Source organism: Mirounga angustirostris, unplaced genomic scaffold (genome assembly GCF_029215605.1).
Source record: "Mirounga angustirostris isolate CCGP_5_RB_7025 unplaced genomic scaffold, mMirAng1.0.hap1 SCAF_15, whole genome shotgun sequence".
Taxonomy (NCBI): Eukaryota; Metazoa; Chordata; class Mammalia; order Carnivora; family Phocidae; genus Mirounga; species Mirounga angustirostris.
The window spans coordinates 13,014,181-13,033,001 of NW_026991723.1; the positions used below are offsets into that span (position 1 = coordinate 13,014,181).

General features: G+C 46.2%; 1 protein-coding gene across 1 annotated transcript in view; it reads right to left on the reverse strand.

Moving 5' to 3' along the window:
- Nucleotides 1–18,490, reverse strand: part of LOC123849551 (transient receptor potential cation channel subfamily M member 3) — an 82,882-nt gene extending 64,392 nt beyond the window's left edge. Inside the window, exons 1-5 of the mRNA XM_045882240.3 lie at nucleotides 18,127–18,490; nucleotides 17,263–17,491; nucleotides 14,996–15,163; nucleotides 9,203–9,343; nucleotides 2,536–2,664 (exon numbers count right to left, since the gene is read on the reverse strand). Coding sequence (XP_045738196.2) covers nucleotides 2,536–2,664; nucleotides 9,203–9,343; nucleotides 14,996–15,163; nucleotides 17,263–17,491; nucleotides 18,127–18,302 — 843 coding nt within the window. The 5' untranslated portion in view covers nucleotides 18,303–18,490. The remainder of the gene's footprint in view (nucleotides 1–2,535; nucleotides 2,665–9,202; nucleotides 9,344–14,995; nucleotides 15,164–17,262; nucleotides 17,492–18,126) is intronic.
- Nucleotides 18,491–18,821: the final 331 nt, after the last annotated feature.

An 18,821-nucleotide genomic window follows, 5' to 3' on the forward strand; every position in this document is an offset into this window, starting at 1 on the left:
AGGAAAAACTCCGTGTGTGTGGGCAAAGGGGGGGATGGGAAATGACTTGGGAGTTTTTCTAACCCTGAGTCCACACTTTCCTACACCTCACTGGACAACACAGAGGTTGATAGCTTCATCTTGTAACCGGCAGAAATATTTTTGTGAAATCTCAGCATAAAAGAGATGGCGGCTGAGCGGCTGCGGCGAAACAGAAGCACAGAGACCCCAGCGCGAAAACTTCTCCAACAGGCCCTGAGGGGGCGTGGCGGCGGGAGGGGGCGTGGCGGCGGGAGGGGGCGTGGCGGCGGGAGGGGGCGTGGCGGCGGGAGGGGGCGTGGCGGCGGGAGGGGGCGTGGCGGCGGGAGGGGGCGTGGCGGCGAGCCAAGGCCCCGCCGCGCCCTCGCGGGGTTGCAGGCAGGAGGGTCCGGGCGGGAGGACGTCCGCCCACGCGCGCTGTAAACAGTTCCGGGCTCTTGAGGGGTCCCCGCGGCTTGCTTTGGTGACCGCGCGCAGAACTATGTGGTGCTGGGAATGGGAGGGCCGCGTGTGAAACCACAAAGCCCTACTTGTGTATGGGAGGGCCGGGAAGCCTACAGACTTTTCCACGTTTCCAGGATCCTGCGTGCCCGCGCGCTGCGGGAGGCGCGGAGGCGGGACCTGTGGGGTCCTCAGCCTCGGGGCGGTTGAGCATCTGGGCTGCGTCCAGGGACGCCGGGCGGGGCGGCCGCCTCGCCAGGCCGAGGAGGAACAGGTCGGATAGGAAGGTGCCGGGACTCTGGGGCTGACCCCCTGCTGACCCGAGCCTGCAGAGCCCTGCCCTGTCCGCTGTTACATGCCGCAGCCTCAGGAGAAATGGATATCCAGGCCGGGAGGTTCCTGGCAGCCCGACTGCTTGGCAGCCTCTTCCAGAACAGTCCGTGGAGTACAGACTGCTCCCTGTCTTCTTCCAGTCTGGCCCCTGGAGGGATTCCAGTCTCCCTGCCCAAGTCTTTTCCCTTTTCTGCTTATCATGGGGAAGGAACATGCATCAGGGCGTTAAATCGCGGGAGAGGAGCTCCTACTGAGCAGCGCAGAGCCCTTAGCAGCAGAAGGTCTCAGTTCTCAGAGAGCGACGCAAAGACCACAGCAAATTTATTACAGTGGTTGAGTTCACAAATGGGAAGTCCACAGCCCTGGTCAGGAAGTAGAAGGCGCTGTGAATAGGAAGACCTAAGAGTGGACGATCAAGTAGAACAAGGCCAAGCAAGGCATCATCCATTAAAAAATAAATAAATAAATAAATAAAATCCAGTCTCATAGAATGGGACTAGTGTACCCCTCCAAACTCTCAGGATGGGGGCATGCCGATTAGAAGTTAAGTATCCCCAAAGCAGTTTAAAAGCCCAAAAGAAGGGCTCTAAATATATTTAAGAGATTTTTTTGGGGGGTGATCCCCATATGATGGCATCTAATAGATACTGCATCCCTTTTTTTCTGGAAGAGAACATTCGAGAGCTATAACCTAAGATACTGAGGGTCTTTTCACCTGTCTTGGTAATGAAGGCAAGGGTGAATTTATGAATTTGTAGGAATCCTTTTTTTCTGTGGAGCCCGATACATATTTTCCCACTCACTGTAGTATAATGAGTAGGATTGTTCCAGAGCTCCTGAGGGTGCAGTGGACTTGACGGAGAGTAATTCTTCCAGAAAAGACCTTGCCTGCTGACTGTAGTTCCAGGGGGAAATGCAAAAGAATCATCACACAGCACGAGCCAGCCTTCCCTCCAGCCTAGGGAATGGGAGTTTGTGGGGCACGTTGAGCAGGGTTGCAGAGCCCTCTGGTGGACCATTGCTTGAGCACATTCATTTTAGCAGCTCACATTCTGAAGGCCCCTGAGACTGGCTTTGACTTCAAGCAAGTCCTACGGGAGTGGGGTTATGATGGCTCCTTTTACAAGATGGGGATTAGGGGGAGAAGAGGGGTACCCATGCCCTCAACCTGAAGGACAAGAAATCTCTTCATTTCACCTCAGTGATGCCCAGCGCTGGTGGAAAGGCTGGTGCTGAACAGGTACATAATAAATGTTGAGAAGGAATAAAGCAGAGGATAAATTAATGAATGAGAGCATAGTTCCTCCTCCCAGAGCTGCTGAAACGCATTTGAAGAATCAGAGGCGTACATTTGACAGTGTCCAAAGAGACCCAGAGTAAAGGGTTGCAGTGGGAGTTAAAAGTGGGAAAATGGAACAATTTGAGAAGTCCTGTTTATAGAGTTGACGAAAGAGAGGCGTAAACAGTGTCGAAGACAACTGGAGGGTTTCTTGGGGCAAGAGCTCTCTGGGCAAAAGCTAGAGCAAACCCTAAGCATACACAGAGTGGCAACCTCTAGACGCACACCCTGTGATGCTTCCCCAGGTTGTCAGCGGCCCTCAAGGCCAAGTCTGTTATTTCTATGGCATTAGACAACCCAGTTTCTGGCTTAATTTGGATCCCTAGCAGCCACCTCTCCCTTCCACCCACAAGTGTAACTAACCACCGTCTTTCTCCAATGTTCTCTTTTACAAAAGTAGTTACCTCTCTCATCTTTTCTATTCCCAGGGTGAATATATAGGAAATGACGATCCATTCCTGCGTGGAAGGCCAGCGCTCCATCTTCACTAACACGATATAGTTGAAGAGCATCAAGTATCCGATGTACGCCAGCTGTAAGGAAACACAATAAATAGCACACTCTGGCTCCGAAGACCCAGGGGCCCTGCACTCGGGCAAGGCCACCGCCCTGCAGGACAGAACAAGGTCAGCAAGCAGGACGCAGAATTCACGACGGAATTAACCTCAAAGCTTTCAACTAGTCAAATAATAATTTTAAAAAGACTGTAATAATAGAAATCATATGATACGCTGTCTTCCTTTTGACCCTTACATGTGTCTCTGGGTCCCAGTACTTTGCTTATACCTCTGTGTCATGATGCATCATTTTGTTTCACAATTACCCAGTTTCTTGTGTCTTTCTGGCTAAAAAGGGAACCTCTTTTCTCAGGGCAGTTCTTGCTCATGCCTGAGCCTCAGGTTCCTGAACTAGGGCACACAGTGGATTTGTGCCTAATGGCCACCAGGTAGATTAAATATCTGTAGGAAGGAAAGGAAGACACATTCTGTACTTGTAAACTGGTCAAACCAACGTAAAAATAGACTGGACTTTATCTCGAAGTCCCACTTGAATTCTTTTCTGATATCATGTCTTCTTTTTTTTTTTTTCCTCCTACCTTAATGTGTTTGGCTTGGTGGGACCCTGGGAGGGTTTTATCTATTTTCCATTGCATCACCTCCTCACCCTATCCAAGTTGGGATATTCCTCCCTGGTTTCTGCTTCTTCGAAAGAATACAAGAGAAGATAAAGCGATGTATAGAAAGGAATGGGTCTGTGTGGCCAACCGTGGCTTGGAGTGGGGTGTAATCCTCATGAGGCTCGAATCCTGGTTGAATGCTGACAGGACTGGCTGAAGTGCTAGGTGTCTGAGGAAAACTCAGGGCTCACGTTTGGTGACTGTCACTGGAAGATTCAGCTATGTCTCGACGAGTAGGGTGGAGTGGAGGAGGGCTGGTGAGGTTCTTGCACAGGGGACCGAGGAACCTCTGGAGAAAAAGGCCCCCTCAGGGAAATGGCATATAAGCTCAACCTTTTCTAGGCAATGCCTCGAGCTGACTAAGGCGCCTGCTGGCTTTGGGGGCCTTCGGGGCTGTGAGTGGGAACTGAGAGTGAATTTATTCCTATCTGCACTCTTCAGAGCCCACATAGCAAAGAACAGGACACGATGTGGGCAAAGAGGTTGAGGCCTTGGAGGTACGGTGTAGCTTTGGCGCCCTGGTGGGCAGCTTAGCAGGTGGAGAAAGGCGCAGCCTGGCTGGGAGACAGAAGGGGAACTGGCAGCCCTACAGAGCTAAAGACAAGCTGCGTTCTCTGCTAATGGGGCCACTCACTCTCTCTTCCTTTCTTTCCTTTTTCAATAAAAGGGATATGTAGATTCTAAATAGGAGTCAAAGGTATTTTTAAAGACCCTATCAACGTTGGTGCATTTATAGACACAACCCTATAATTTCTCATCTCTGGCAAGGTGAACAGATGTCAGAGTTCCACGAGATTAGGTGCAGAAGCTGTGGAGAGGCCGGAGGGCCAGGAGGGCTCATTCTCCACCTCACGGATGCACTTTTGTACGCCCACCCCTTCAGGGACTGTCATTCTGTTCCACACCTCAGGTCCCACTCCGCCCCTTCAGGATCATTAGCACCCTCTGCAAACCTCACTTGAGAAGTCAGCTCTACTTAAAATCATGTAGGATGGTGTTTAAAATCTAACTTGGTTCATGTGGTTCCTGTTTTCCATTATACACTGGCATCCCACTCTCTGGTCCCCGTGAGTATTTCTCAAGACACAGTGGACTTTGATGGCTAAACTCTAAAACATATTCTCAGCCTCCTTCCGGCCTGAAATCCTTCTTTCTGGTTGCTTCTTTTTAAACAAAAAGATCCCATTGCATTGCTTCTAGGAGAAACCAGTCTCCTTAACTGCCCTGGTATTTATTATTTTACCCAATTCATTGCAACACATTCCAAAGCATTATCTTCTCTTGTCACATGTAGGCCCAGTGACACCCACATATTCTCCCAGAACCTCGGCATTTTAGCATTTAACTCCTCCAACCTGCCTCTGTCCTCCGAATACGGGTCTAGCGTATTCGTTTGGTGGAAGGAATGTAGACACCCAAGTCAGTGAAATTGGGATTTAAATCCTAGCTCAGGTCCTTCCAAGATGTATCATTTTGTGTAAATCACGTCACCTGCCTGGGCCTCCAATCCTGTGATGATAGCTACTGACCTTACAGAGCTTTGGGAAGGACTCGGGGGAGAGTTGGGGGAACAATGTGTATCTCCTTCCTGACAGTAGAGGCCCAATGAATGGTGGCTACTGTTATTATTTGCCTCTTTTTTCCAAGAAACTTCTATTCCTCTTGTCTCTTCTTAACCTCACTCCTTGCTTCCTTTTGATCCCATTAACTAGTCATACCTCTCCTTTTCTAAACTGCCCTCCTTATTGTTTATGCTTCTTCCATGATCAGCCTGTTCTTTAAATCCCAGTTACTCTATAATGCTTTTCCTTCCATAATCAGGCTACAATATAACATTTTGGGACAACTCTCAAAATATGGACTTCCAAAAATACGGCTTTAAACGTGTTTAAATGGCACGACAGAGGACTGGCGGCTGTCTGGGAGGCAACCTATCTTAGAACTCACCAACATTCATGGGGTCTTTGCTGCAGATTACCTTAATGTGACATGCTTTCATGTTGTGTGTGTGTGTGTGTGTAGACACGTACACACATATCTTCTGTGAGCTTTAACAAGCTCTGGGTAGAATGTCAAAGCTTTGAACAGAAACATAACCTTATGACTCTTATTGAAGCCAGTGGGAATCCTATAAGGGTTTGTATTTTATTGGCTTCTATAGTCTTTGTATAAATTTTCCATTGACCAAGATGCACAACTCCTAAACTATGCAATGCAAGCCCCACAGCCCGAGGCAGGTTGCATGGATCCCTGGGGGGCCTTTTCCCACAGCTGCTGGAGAGTGGAGGGGACACGTGGCATTGAAATGGAGGAAGGAGTCTGTCACTGCCAGAGGAGCTCAGAGCACGTCCCTTGCGCTCTGACTTGGGTCCTCTTTTATACCTTGAATTGGCATCCTCTCCAACTGGGCACTTGAAATGGCTTTCATCGCAAACCAGGTCTGGGAGCCAGTTGGATCCCTGCCTCCTTTCTTCTTGGAACAGAAGAGGACCCAACCTGCTCTTCCGGAAGCTTGCTAAGATATTAGAAGTGAGGTTATGCGGAATTGAGGTGTGTCCTATCTTTCAGAAACTTGGGAGCATAGAAGGGGATATTTTTTGAAATCAGAGTGGGAAATAATCTTACAGAAAAGAACACAACCGCAAGCCAAGGGGACCTTTGCTCTAAAGCTGAATTCTACTGTTAAGCCTCTCTGGGGACTTAAAAATTGGGTGCTCCTCATCTCGGCGTACTTCCTTGAGGCCTGGGCTTTGCAAATGCATAAACGTGGATTTCTGAAAGTCATGTAAACACAACTGAACAGGACTGGGGCGTCCTGTATACAATCAGCTGTGCAGAAGGGAGCTGGACACACAGGCTCCCCTTCTCAGAGGCAGCTTCACGACCTGTGACTAACGATACAAGGAAAGCAGTGTGTCCCAAGCTTTCCGAACCACAGGACTCACTCGGGCAGCTTGTTAAACCTAGAGCCTCCTCATCTCCTCCTTGGAGATTTGATTTAATGGGTCTGTGATGGGGCCAGGATTTGCATTTCTAACAAGATTCTTTATCATCATAGAATTTTGGGAAAATACTGGGCTAAAAACTCAGCCCTCTGTCTGGGGCAGTGGTTCTCAACCCTGGCTACCCATTACAACTACCTAGGAGCTTTGAAATATCCCGATGCTTGGGCTGTGCCCCAGACAAATGATGTCAGAATCGCTGCGAAGAGAACCCAGGTGCCTTTACAAAAATAGATGAAGATAGAGATTAAATAGAACCCAGGTGTTTTTTTCTTTTTAAAGTACTCCAGGTGGTTCCAATGTGTAGCCGAGACTGAAAACCACTGTCCAGGGCATTGGTTTAAAAGCATCCTTGGGGTGCCTGGGTGGCTCAGTCGTTGAGTGTCTGCCTTCGGCTCAGGTCATGATCCCGGCCAGGGTCCTGGGATGGAGGCCCGCATCAGGCTCCCTGCTCAGCGGGAGGCCTGCTTCCCCCTCTCCCACTCCCCCTGCTGTGTTCCCTCTCTCTCTGTCTCTCTGTCAAAATGAATAAATGAAATCTTAAAAAAAACAACAACAACAACAATAAAAGCATCCTTGGCTAACGAATTGCTACAGCTGAATAAATGGGGACCAAGGGAATCAAGGAAATAAAGTTAATACTGAACGAAGATCAAGGGAAAAAAGAGATGTTTTGGAAGGATAAGAGAAGGGAGTCCTGTATTTGTAAAAGTGATAGATAATTCTCGATACTATTGCTTCTCCTGGTTCCTTTACGCTCTACGTCAGGAGTTAGCAAACGTCTTCTGTAAACGACCAGAAAGTCAATTTTTGAGACTTTGTGGGCCTGACAATCTTTATGGCAAGTAATCGACTCAACCCTTGTAGCACAAAAGCAGCCAGATTATAGGTAAACAAGTGAAATTGGTTGTGTTCCAATAAAACTTTATGGACACTGCAGTGTGAATTTCATATAATTTTCATGTGTCATAAAGTGTTCTTCGTTGATTTTATTTTCAATTCTTTAAAAATGTAAAAACCATTTGTAGATCACAGTCCACAATAATGGGCCTGGATTTGGGACTGGATTCGCCCTGTGGGAATGTAGTTTGCGGAGTCCTGTTCTAGGCGGGGACAATTGAGGCAGCCTGGTATAAGAGGAAGGACAGGAATGGGTGTAAAATGCAGTAAAATTATTGTCTTGATAAAACTGTTAGTTTAAGGAAAGTATATGTAAAGCACTTATAACAGTGCCTCACAGGAGGTGTTCAAAGAATGGGATATTATCATTGTTGAGTGGATGGATGAATAAAAAACACTATCACTGTGCAATGTGACTAGCCTCGGAATAAAAACAGTTACATTTATATTGTGCTTACATGTTCCAAGCACTGTTCTAAGTGCTTTACATATTTTAACACATTTAATCTTTCCCAAATCCTACAAATTAGGTACTATTATTATCCCTATCTTAGGGAATCTGGGCACAGAGTGCTCAAGTAGCTAGTTTGAGGTCACACAATAATACTGAGAGGCACAGACAGGATTTCTGTTCAGCCTGTCTTACCCCAAAGTCCATGCTGGTCACCACTAACCTGTTTACTGCAAGGTAAAAATCATATATATGTAAAATATATAAATCAAAATTATTTTTACAAGTCTTAATTCTTTCTGAGGAGTATTTTTTTTGTAATATTCATATATTTGAGTTTTTACTTCACTGAAAAAATCTGATAATTATATTTTGATTATATCCTCTTCTAAGACCATAGTTGAAAGCAGTAGTTTTCAGCTGGTGGCAACGTCAGCCCATAAGGGGACATGTGGCCATATCCGGAGACATTGTGGTTGTTACGCTCGGGGGCTGGAGACTGCTACTGGCATCTAGTGGACAGAGGCCAAGTCTGCTGCTGAACATGCCATGATGCATAGGACAGTCCTCCTTCACCAGGAACCATTCTGTCCAACACGTCCATAGCGCTGAGGTTACAAAAGCCTGATTAAAAGCCGGCGATAAGTGTTAGCATACAGAACCACACAGAACAAGACCTCAGCTAGTCATCTGAGTCATCTTGGCCTCAGACTCGGATTTTCCTTTGCCGACTCAGGTGACTGGTGTGTATGTAGCTGGTTGTGAGAAAGGCCAAAAATACAGACGCCCGTCCTTCCCTGGGACAGTGCCACCGTGGCTGGGAGAACAGAGCTGACCTGGGCCCGAGCTCACCTTCGGCTTAAAATACCATGAAACGCAGAAGTAGAAAACCAACAGTCGAGCCATTTCTACTATATCCAGAGGCTATTTCAGGGACCATCTTTCATCTCGAGGGCAGAAAACTCTTGCGTGGTGGGCACTGCACTGTCTTTGCTGTGACTGTAGGTTACTGTGAGTGGTTTTTGCTGCTTTGGTTGGCATGTTGTTTAATTGTGTCTGAGCAAGAAAGGTTGTTTGATGACACTCCCAGGTTGGCAGTAGTCACACTTAGGCTACCCCCCCTTTAGTGGTGTTACTTTTAACACTCTGCTCAGCCCTTACCTTTCACGTGTTCCCCAAACTCAGGATTGGCATCAAAAATGGGCAACTCTGATCCAGCGCTCATCCATCCAGAACACAGAAGTGTTTTAGAAAATGACATCTATTTTCCTGCTAGACTAGACTCATACTCATCTCACCTCTATTTCTGTCAGTTCTCACTTCTACCATTTCCTTTATTTTCTGCAAGGAGGAGAAACGCAGACACTGTGGAAGCTGCCTCGCAAATTCCACACATCTTGCAGAACATTGGGAAAAGCTTTCATTCCTGCCTGTGCGATCCTTACATTGTGACTCACAGAGGAAACCGGGTAGGTGCACGAGAACCTGACCTTGACTCTCTGTGGTCATCCATGAGGAAGACGAAAAAGGAAGATGCTTACCGTGTAGAACCAGAACTTCACGATGGGTGCATTGTAGAATTCATAGATTTTTCTGCCCAGGGGGATTAGCCGGTGTCTGCTCTGAACTTCCTCTTCATCCTTCTTTCTGGAAGACTCCCCATTGTTTCGTCCCAACATTGCCTACAGTGGAAGAGAATCAATACCATCATGGCAGCGCTCTAGGGAACAGGTAGTTTAATTGTGCTCATTTTACAAATCAGGAAGGCATGCTCATGGAACTAGAGAGTTTTGTCCAAGTTCCCCAGAGATTCAGAGGCTGTGCCTTCCCTAAGGGTGCATTTGCATTATATATAGAATCAAAGGTTTTTGCCTGGGATGGAAGGCCTTAGGGCTAGCTCTTGATTACACTCTTTTCTTCTACCCTGGGAGCTCTGGAAGATGTCCATGATGGAAGATACCCAGAGTTCTGAGAGGGAGAAAAATTACAGCCTGGAAAGGCCAAGAATCTGTCTTTTCTTTCCAGCCCCTCTCCCCATATATGTAATGAGACAGGAAGATCTGGATACGAATTCTGTCTTCACTCATGCTAATGACCCTTAAGTAAAAATTACACTGGACCAGTAATATCTAACTTACCCAAATGTTATGAGTGTTCCAGAGGCTAAGTTATCTGAAGTGCCTAGAGCTTAGTTAGGTGAGAAACATCTCCTCAACCCTTAGGCATAAACCTTGGTTCCTTGATTTCAAACCCCATAAATCCTGAATTACTGCTGGTATTAGTTTCATGGCAATTCCTAGGCATACCACCTTCCTCTGTGTGGGACAGTCAGCCAAGTGGGACTAGGAGAAGCAGGGCCTGACCTGGAGAGGCCTCATCTCCAAGCTGTTGGAAGTTTCTTTACAGACAGAATTGTTTCCTTCTCACTCATGGCAACAGCAGCAGCAAAACCAGTGATTAAACATCACAAAAAAGGCAGAATTTGAGGAAAGGCAAATGCACGCCTGTCTGGGCAGCAAGTGACAGGATAAGTGTCCCAAAGATGGCTGAAGATCCTATTGGTGAAGAGTTCCAGACTTTGGGTCACTCAGAAGGATGACTGAATCCTCTCTTGGATACTCAGAATCCATGGCACCTTGGGAAAATCTTTTAACCTCTCTGAATTATCTTTAAATTGGAGGTAATAATAACATCTTTTATAGGATTGGTCCATAAATCAATAAGCATCTGGCACTTAATAAGTGCTCAGTATATTCTAGCTAGTGTTTACAATGAACTGAGACTTCCTTGGATATTCTTGACTGAAATGATCTAGTTGGGAATCTCTCACCAGAAAAAAGAAAAGTGTTATCAGGGGTCTAATATAGCATAATTTATTGGCTGTCCTTCCCTTCCTTCCTTCCTTCCTTCCTCCCCCTCTCCCTCCTTCCTCCCCCTCTCCCTCCTTCCTTCCCTTCCTTCCTTCCTTCTTTCTTTCTTTCTTTCTTTCTTTCTTTCTTTCTTTCTTTCTTTCTTTTCTTTCTTTCTTTCTTTCTTTCTTTTTCTTTCTTTTCTTTTCTTTTCTTTTCTTTTCTTTTCTTTTCTTTTCTTTTCTTTTCTTTTCTTTTCTTTTCTTTTCTTTTCTTTTCTTTTCTTTTCTTTTCTTTTCTTTTCTTTTCTTTTCTTTTCTTTTCTTTTCTTTTCTTTTCTTTTCTTTCATTAGGTTCCATGCCCAGCATGGAGCCCAACATGGGGCCCAAACTCACAACCCTGAGATCAAGACCTGAGCTGAGATCAAGAGTTGGATGCTTAACCGACTGAGCCACTCAGGTGTGCTGGCTTTAATTCTTTCAATATTACTCTAAAGCAAGGTTAGTTCTACAATGTTTGGGAGATTTTATTTATTTTTATTATTTTATTTTATTTAAATTCAATTTGTTAACATATAGTGTATTATTAGTTTCAGAGGTAGAGTTCAGTGATTCGTCAGTTGTGTGTAACACCCAGTGCTCATTACATCAAGTGCCCTCCTTAATGCCCATCACCCAGTTACCCCATCCCCCACTTACCTCCCCTCCAGCAACCCTCAGTTTGTTCCCTATAGTTAAGGCTCTTATGTTTTACTTCCCTCTGTTTTTGTCTTATTTTATTTTTCCTTCCCTTCCCCTATGATCCGCTGTTTTGTTTCTTAAATTCCACATATGAATGAAATAATATAATAATTGTCTTTCTCTGATTGACTTATTTCACTTAGCATAATACCCTCTAGTGCCAACTATATCGTTGCAAATGGTAAGACTTTTTTTTTTTTTTTTTTGAGGGAAATGAGATTTTTATTAAGTGTAAGAACAGGGCAAATCCCTCTAACTGCTCAGAGACTGACAAGGATTTGGGACAAGAAAAAGGACTGGGATACAGGTTTACAGTTGAGAGATCTAACTATAGAAATAATTTGTTTATCTTGAATTTGAGAACAGATAATTCTGGTTTCAAACCACCTTACTCAAGACATACATATATAAGTTTCAACTACTTTTGTCATTGCCTCAACTATCCACCTACTCAAATACATAACAATCACAAATGATGAACCCTGTAATCCTTGGGATTTCTGGAGATGGTAACAAGGTAATTTCCATTCCTATATGGACTCTCTGGCTAGACAGTTACCTTGACTTAATGAATAGGTAAGATCCCATTTGATGGCCTATCCACGTCTTCCTTTTGATCAGTGAGCTGGGTCAACCTTCATGATGGATACAGCACATTAGACTTCTATAAATATTGACCACTGACCTCAAGAAACTCTGAAGTTCCATGGTATTTATCCTTCTATAATTTATAATTTATGTAACATAATTATCCTGCTTCTGTTCTACTTCTTCATCTGCTCAATAATACAGTACCATTTGGGGACATAATAGGATGTTAGTAAAGGCAGCTTGGGGAGTTTTAGGCATCTTGGAGAGTGACATCTTGGGGTAACCTCTAGGGACAGCGGCTTCCCCAACAAAGTTGAAACAATGCCCTGGGTCCATGGACAGGCTGAGACTTTAGGAGGCAGAGTGCAAACACACTTATCTGGCAATGCGTAACACAAAAACAAAAACACCACAGCCTGTTTTGCCTTTATAATTCTGATACATTCCCAAGTGAATGCTTTTTTTTTAAAAGCTTTTCTTTCGTGGGTTTAAGGAAAGCATTTTTAAAATTTCATTAATTCCAGCCTAAGCAGCTTAACTCACTGATTTTCTTGATTTCTCTTCCCAGTAGCCAAACATTTCCTTTGACTACATTCCTTTAGCAGAATGTAATAGGGTCAAATACAGGCAAAACTGTGCAATATGGATTGGAGAATTTTTTGCTGGCTGGACACAGATGTCAAGTCTGGGAAAGATCTATGAAAGGCTATCAAGATGAAACTGAGACTCATATTTTGTATATAACTTTGGAAGGGCCACGGGAAAACATCCCAGTCCAAGAAAGGAGATGTTGGCTTAACACGGACGTCCAGATATCGTTCCTGTGAAAAGAGTGGAGGTGTCAACGGGCTGCATTCTCCAATCCTCCCTGGGGTGAGTGAAGACCAGTGATCCAGCAGTGACAGAATTGTCACTGGGGTCAAAGGAAGCTCCACCTTAAAGATATCTGCTGTCCAGCCCTGACTTTATCAGCGCACAAGTCCCTTCTTCCATTCCTCCTAGTTCTTTCTGCCTGTGGGGAAGAAGGCCAGGCAGCACTGCTCATGGGCTGGCTTTCACTTGGGTTCTCAGTGAACAACAGCAGGGCTGACTCTCTGGGAAGCAGACTTTGGACCAGATCCTCAAAGCTCTACCCAGAGCAGGAGAAGGAGCTGCTTCCTTTGTTTTCTTGCTTGAGACCCAACCAGAAAGAATGCTGATTCAGCACCAGGCCGCCTTCATAGGATCCTTCCTGAGCCTTAAAGCCATGTTATACTTGACGTAGGAGGCCCATGCATTATTTTTGGCTTCTTTCTGCTATATGGTAGACAGAACCAACTGAATACCTACATTTGAGACCAAGAAGGAATTCTCTGCATCCCTGAGCCTACAGGCCTCCAAGCATGACCAGTGGGATCTCCATGCCTGGGTTCTAATCCTGGCCTTGCAACTAATTAGCTGGGTAACCTTGGGCGATTTAACTTCTCTGAGTCTCAGCTTCCTCATCTGTAAAATGGGATGATAATAATAGTACCTACCTCATGGGATAGTGTGAGGATTCCATGAGTAAGCACACGTCAAACATTTGTCACTATTTTCACAATATTTGCAAACATTTATCAAGGCTTACAAGTGTGCCAGGCCCTGGTCTAGAGAATTTACATGTACACTTTTTAAACTGAAAAACCACCTGTGAGCTAGACAATGTTCTTGTTCCCACGACAGAGGTTAAGCAACTGTGCCCCAGGTCCCACCATGAGTGGCAGGAGGCTCGGGGCAGGATTCTAGCTCCAGGGTGTATACTCTTTACCCTCTACTGAAGTGTTCAGTAAAGATTTGGTATTATGACTACTAATGTTTCTGTTAATGCTTAAAATATCATTCCCTATCCTTGAAGGATTCAGAGGCCAACACTATGGTAAAATCTTTACAGAAGACAGTCATCTGATCCTATCACAGAGGCAAGCGGACTTGTCCACTCATTTTTATAAGAATCCTGAAATGGAGGGGCGCCTGGGTGGCTCAGTTGGTTAAGCGACTGCCTTCGGCTCAGGTCATGATCCTGGAGTCCCTGGATCGAGTCCCGCATCGGGCTCCCTGCTCAGCAGGGAGTCTGCTTCTCCCTCTGACCCTCCCCCCTCTCATGTGCTCTCTCTCATTCTCTCTCTCTCAGATAAATAAATAAAATCTTTAAAAAAAAAAAAAAGAATCCTGAAATGGAGAACAAACTTAACTCTGTGAGTCAAACACTGTGAATGATTAATCAATCAAAAGAGTCGTCAAATGCCTATGCCCTGCTGTACTTGGGGTTGGGATTGTTTCCTCTAGGAAGGAAATATTGTTGATCTGGAAGAAAAACAATTCACAGGGTGGTCCCACTGGGATAATAATGCGAAGAGCCTTTTGTCACCGGGGCAAAACCAATTTTTGTTTTCTCTCCTCACAGGCTTTTTGGGTCATCACAGTCACGGTGGGGAAGGTGGGGGATATCGAGGAAGGCCTATGGAGTTGTTACTTGATGTCTCCAAAACTCTGAAGCCCTGTCTGTCCCTTTAATGGCATGTGATATTTTTAGACTTTGGGTACAATCCAGTAGCAGTCATGCTGCTCAGGCAGGGGCTGTGGGAAGCTGTCCCATGCCCAGCTGCCCCGTTCTCCCTGCAGAACAAAGCATCCACGTTCTATAATTACACCAGGGAGAGCTAATAAAAGCCTTCCATACAAACCTCAAAATTCAATTAATCCTGTGTTTGTGAGCCTGACCCTGAAGACAGAAAAAGGCATAGCATCTGATCCCCAGCACAGTTCGAGCCCAGGGAAGCTGGCTCCTCCCACCACATAAATGCCTTTGCCTCCTTCGTAGGCCCAGCCTGCCCTCTCACCTGCTTGCGTATAAAGCATTGCCTGTTTGGAAAGCTGAGGGTGCCTTGCTTTTGAATTTCCCTGGGTTGTCCTGTGCCACAGACTCTGCTGAAGGATTCTGCACAGAAATAGGCCCTATGGTTATGCTATTTATGCACAGAGAAGACACTTTTATAATACCCGGGTCTCAGTACTTCAACGAAGCACCCGGTTGGAGGGTGAGCTCGGGAGTGACTGACACTTAAGCCGTAGCATTGGGACAAGTGGGTTAGGGTTGCTGCCCGTGGACCATGACCGTGTAGTTTTCCTTACTGTCAGTTCCATGTCCTCTTCATCTTTTTCCTTCGTGGGCTTCTCCGGCTCTTCCGGCTCCTTCTCTTGAAGGTGGATTTCCTGGGCCTGAGACATATAGGGCATGTCGTCTTTGTTCTTGAACTCCAAGCTGAGAATTGAAGGAGGAAGTAGAATTCCCAGAATTACCTAAAGTAATAATAATGATAATAATAATAATCACATTTAAAGGATTAAGATTAGGGCGGGGTTTTTTTTAGAATCAGAGTGGCCTAGGGTGGGGTGTGTGTGTACGCATGCGTGTGCCCCAAGCGAGGACCTGCATATGTTACTGCCCAGGGGGTCACTCTTGCCCGTCTGAGAACTGTCACAGCAGTAGCTCAGCCCGATTTTGGAGAAACAGAGCATCTTGCTCAAATACATCTTACTCAGTTAACGTCCACTTGGCATGGGGGAAACTGAGGCAAGTGACAGACCCTGACCGAGGCAAAAGTGGGAAAGAACTCAGATTCTCCTTTAGCCATTAGCACTTGGCTTTGCGAAATCAATTCATACGTATGTCCGCTGGCATTTATTTGCTAACATGTCAAGTGGAGCCGATTATGCATCATCTTGTTATCTCTGTAAAAAATGCTGTCCCCAGTTCACCTTGAGAAAGTCCATGTGGGAAAGCATGTTTTCATTGCCGATGACTCCCCTGGCATCTGTTACTATGGCGCGCACACACAGACACACACACCCGTGGGTTCAGTATTCGCCATGAGAACCCCCCTACACAAAGACTCCAGGAGGCTCAGCACTGTGTTCCTCTCATGTATAAACGACATGCTTCCACCTCCATGGGCCCTTCTCCTGAGAGGACAATCTCATTCTGCCTTTGAATGATAATTCAGGCATGTGACTTGCGCCCTCTCGATCTTCTCCTGCCTCTCCTCTCAGTCACTAAAATGGTTCTGCTATACAAGGCTTCTGAATGCGAGCCTCCTTGAAGAAACTGCATCAAGGTGAGGGGCTCAGAGAGATCCTGAACAGTAAGTGAAAATGATCCCCAAGTAATGAGGCAGGGACAGCCTGTGCTTGAATGCCCACGGGGACTCGGGAGCAGCCAAGAGAAAAGGGAGGGTGGTGACCCTGAAGTCGGGGTGCCTGGCAGGCCTGGGAAGGCTCAGGTGGCATGCTGGCAGCCTTCAGGGGACATGACACCCTGTCCTCGGAGCTGAGAGCCAGGCTTGGCGGTCACTAGTGGTGTGGCTGTGGAGCGCCCACGACCCACGTCATGGAGCCCTTCTGTGACTCTGGGCCAAGAGCCCATGGAAGGGTGGCATGGGGGAGGGGTGCTGGTTCCATCAGGGTGGCCTCAGCAAAATGCTCTGGTCTGATGGCCCTTCTGCTTTGGGCTGACCTCAGAGTTACCTAGATCAGGTAGCTCCAGGTAATATGAGCTTGACTTCCGTTGTCAGAGCCACAAACTCTAGACAGAGAAAGCATTTGCAAACATTCTTTCAATCTTTCCCTCCCATTTTTTTCTTTCTCTGTACTTCTTTCAGTTTAATGTCTTCCTTGTGAAACACTACAGAAAACAAAGAAGCAAAGCCACATGTCATCCTAAGTCTTGTACTTTCGAGCCCAGAGGTGACCACTACAACTTATGGTGTATCCTTCCTGGTTACTTAACAAAATTATGTACAAATATAACTATGCACGTACATGCTTAAAAAAACCAATATGGGCTCAGCCTCTATATAACTGGTCTACAACTTGTTTTTCTTCACTTAAGATTGGGATGATCTAGCAACATCTTTACGTATAAATCCATCTCCTTTTTATTTCAGTTTAAAACATTTCTCAAGCATAGCTGCTAAGAGCCAGTGTCTCTACAACAAGGTACAAAGGAGGGCCAAGACATTCAGGCTCAGGCGGTGGTGATGGGTTGCCCAGTAAGGGGTTCTCAGTGCAGCATGGCTTATGCCAGAGCAAATCGTACCCCCTACAGTACCTTGGTGTGCCCATCACCTCTGGATCTTCTGCAAAATACTAATGTCTGGGCATGCCATCTCTAGAGGTTCTGACTTAGCAGAATTTGGGGTAGGCCCTAGTCTCTATATGAAAAAAAAAAAAAAACAACAACCCACTCTAGAGACTCTAGAGAAGATTCTGATACATAGTTGGGGCTTAAAACCAGCCTCCTGAGAAAAGAGAATGCCCAGTCCCGCTGCAGACTTGGCTTGGCAAGCTCCAAACCAACCCTCTGGTCCTCCTAGCCAATGGGGCCTTCTGAGCATGCTGACCTTGAGGCCTGAGTTCTTGCGCATCCGGAGCCGGCCCATCCACATATCTGTGAGCAGCATCTGGCTGCACGTGTGCGCAATGAAGTCGCGGTGCTTGGCGGCCACAGCTAGCTGCAGGCAGGTGGCGTTGCTCCAGTTCTTCAGTTCATACGTCAGCAGCTTCATGGCCAGCTGCTCATCCTGCTTGTAGGACTGGTCTAGGAGCTCCACAGCCAGCTGGCCGAAGTCCCTGGAAGACAGAATGCGAGGAGGAGTCTTTTGGCCATCTTGGAGACTTAGATGATGAAAGCGGGGACCCAGTGGCCAAGCCACGGGAGGTGGTTACTGTGCGGTCTCGTTGTTTCGTACAGGGTCTAGTCTGTTCTTTCGTTCAGCTAGTCGACATCGACTAAGCATCTACTATGTGCTGGGGGCGTAAGTCAAGCAGGACCTGGTCCTGGTACTCAAGGCCCCCAGTTCAAGGCTATGGATGGGGGAGGCAGACTAAAAATACCAACGATTAGAGTGCAGTAGGTCTTCTTAACTGGGACAGACCTCGGTTCATATTGGAGCTTTATCAACCCCAAGTGTGTGATCTTGGACAAGTTATTTAATTCTCCCAGTCTCATTTTCTTCAGCTTTAAAATATGCACAGTAAGAGGACCTACCTCTTGAGGCAGTTGAGAGGATGAAAGAAAAATCTATGTATCTCTGTGTACTTCTGTATCTAGCACCGGGTGCCACAAATGCTAATTATTCGTGCCCACCCTCTGTGTGAGGCGATATTACCTCCACTTACGGGTTTGGGTAGCTAGGACCCTCCAGTATTTGAGGCCCGCCTTCTCTCCTGGTCCCCCGACCACCCCACCTGCTGGGCTGGCCAACCTGGAGTTGTGGTTCAGCTCCTGGGAGATGTCGTCCACCATGTCATTCTCCGAAGCCTCGTGAGCCATGGCTTTGCAGAGCTTACAGGCCACCAGGGCCTTGGCCATGGCCTCCTCACCATGCTGCCAGAAGAACAGGGCCATCTTCTGCCTCTTCATCAGGACGGCCCACACCATCAGCTCATGGAAAGGGAAAGGGAAGTGGTTGATCTCAGGGTCATCCAAGTCAATGTCCACCTCTTCTTCTCGCTTCTTGGTGGTCTTTCTTCCTCGCCTTAAGGGGACATCATCCTGTAATTTTAGGGAAAAAACATAGAGGTGGAGTTAGAAATGAATCAGTTAAATTTTTAAAACGGTTATTTATTGTATATCTATTATGGGTCCTGTTCTGGGATTGACAGAGAAATGAACTAGCCTATCCCAGCTCTCCTATCCCAAAAGCCCTCATGCCTAACTTTAAAACAAGTTATAATGAATGTATAAGCACAGCCCTATAGGAACATGCCAGTGTTATACTTAATTTTTTAAAAAGTATTTTTGATGGGTCATTCCCTTCCTCTCTTCTCTTCTTTCTTTTTTTTTCTTTCCTTCCTCCCTCCCTCCCTCCCTCCCTCCTTTCACTTTTGTCCATTTTTTTCCTACAGGTAAGGCTATTTGTGCCTCATGATGGATAGAGCTGCCCTTTTCTCGGAAAGG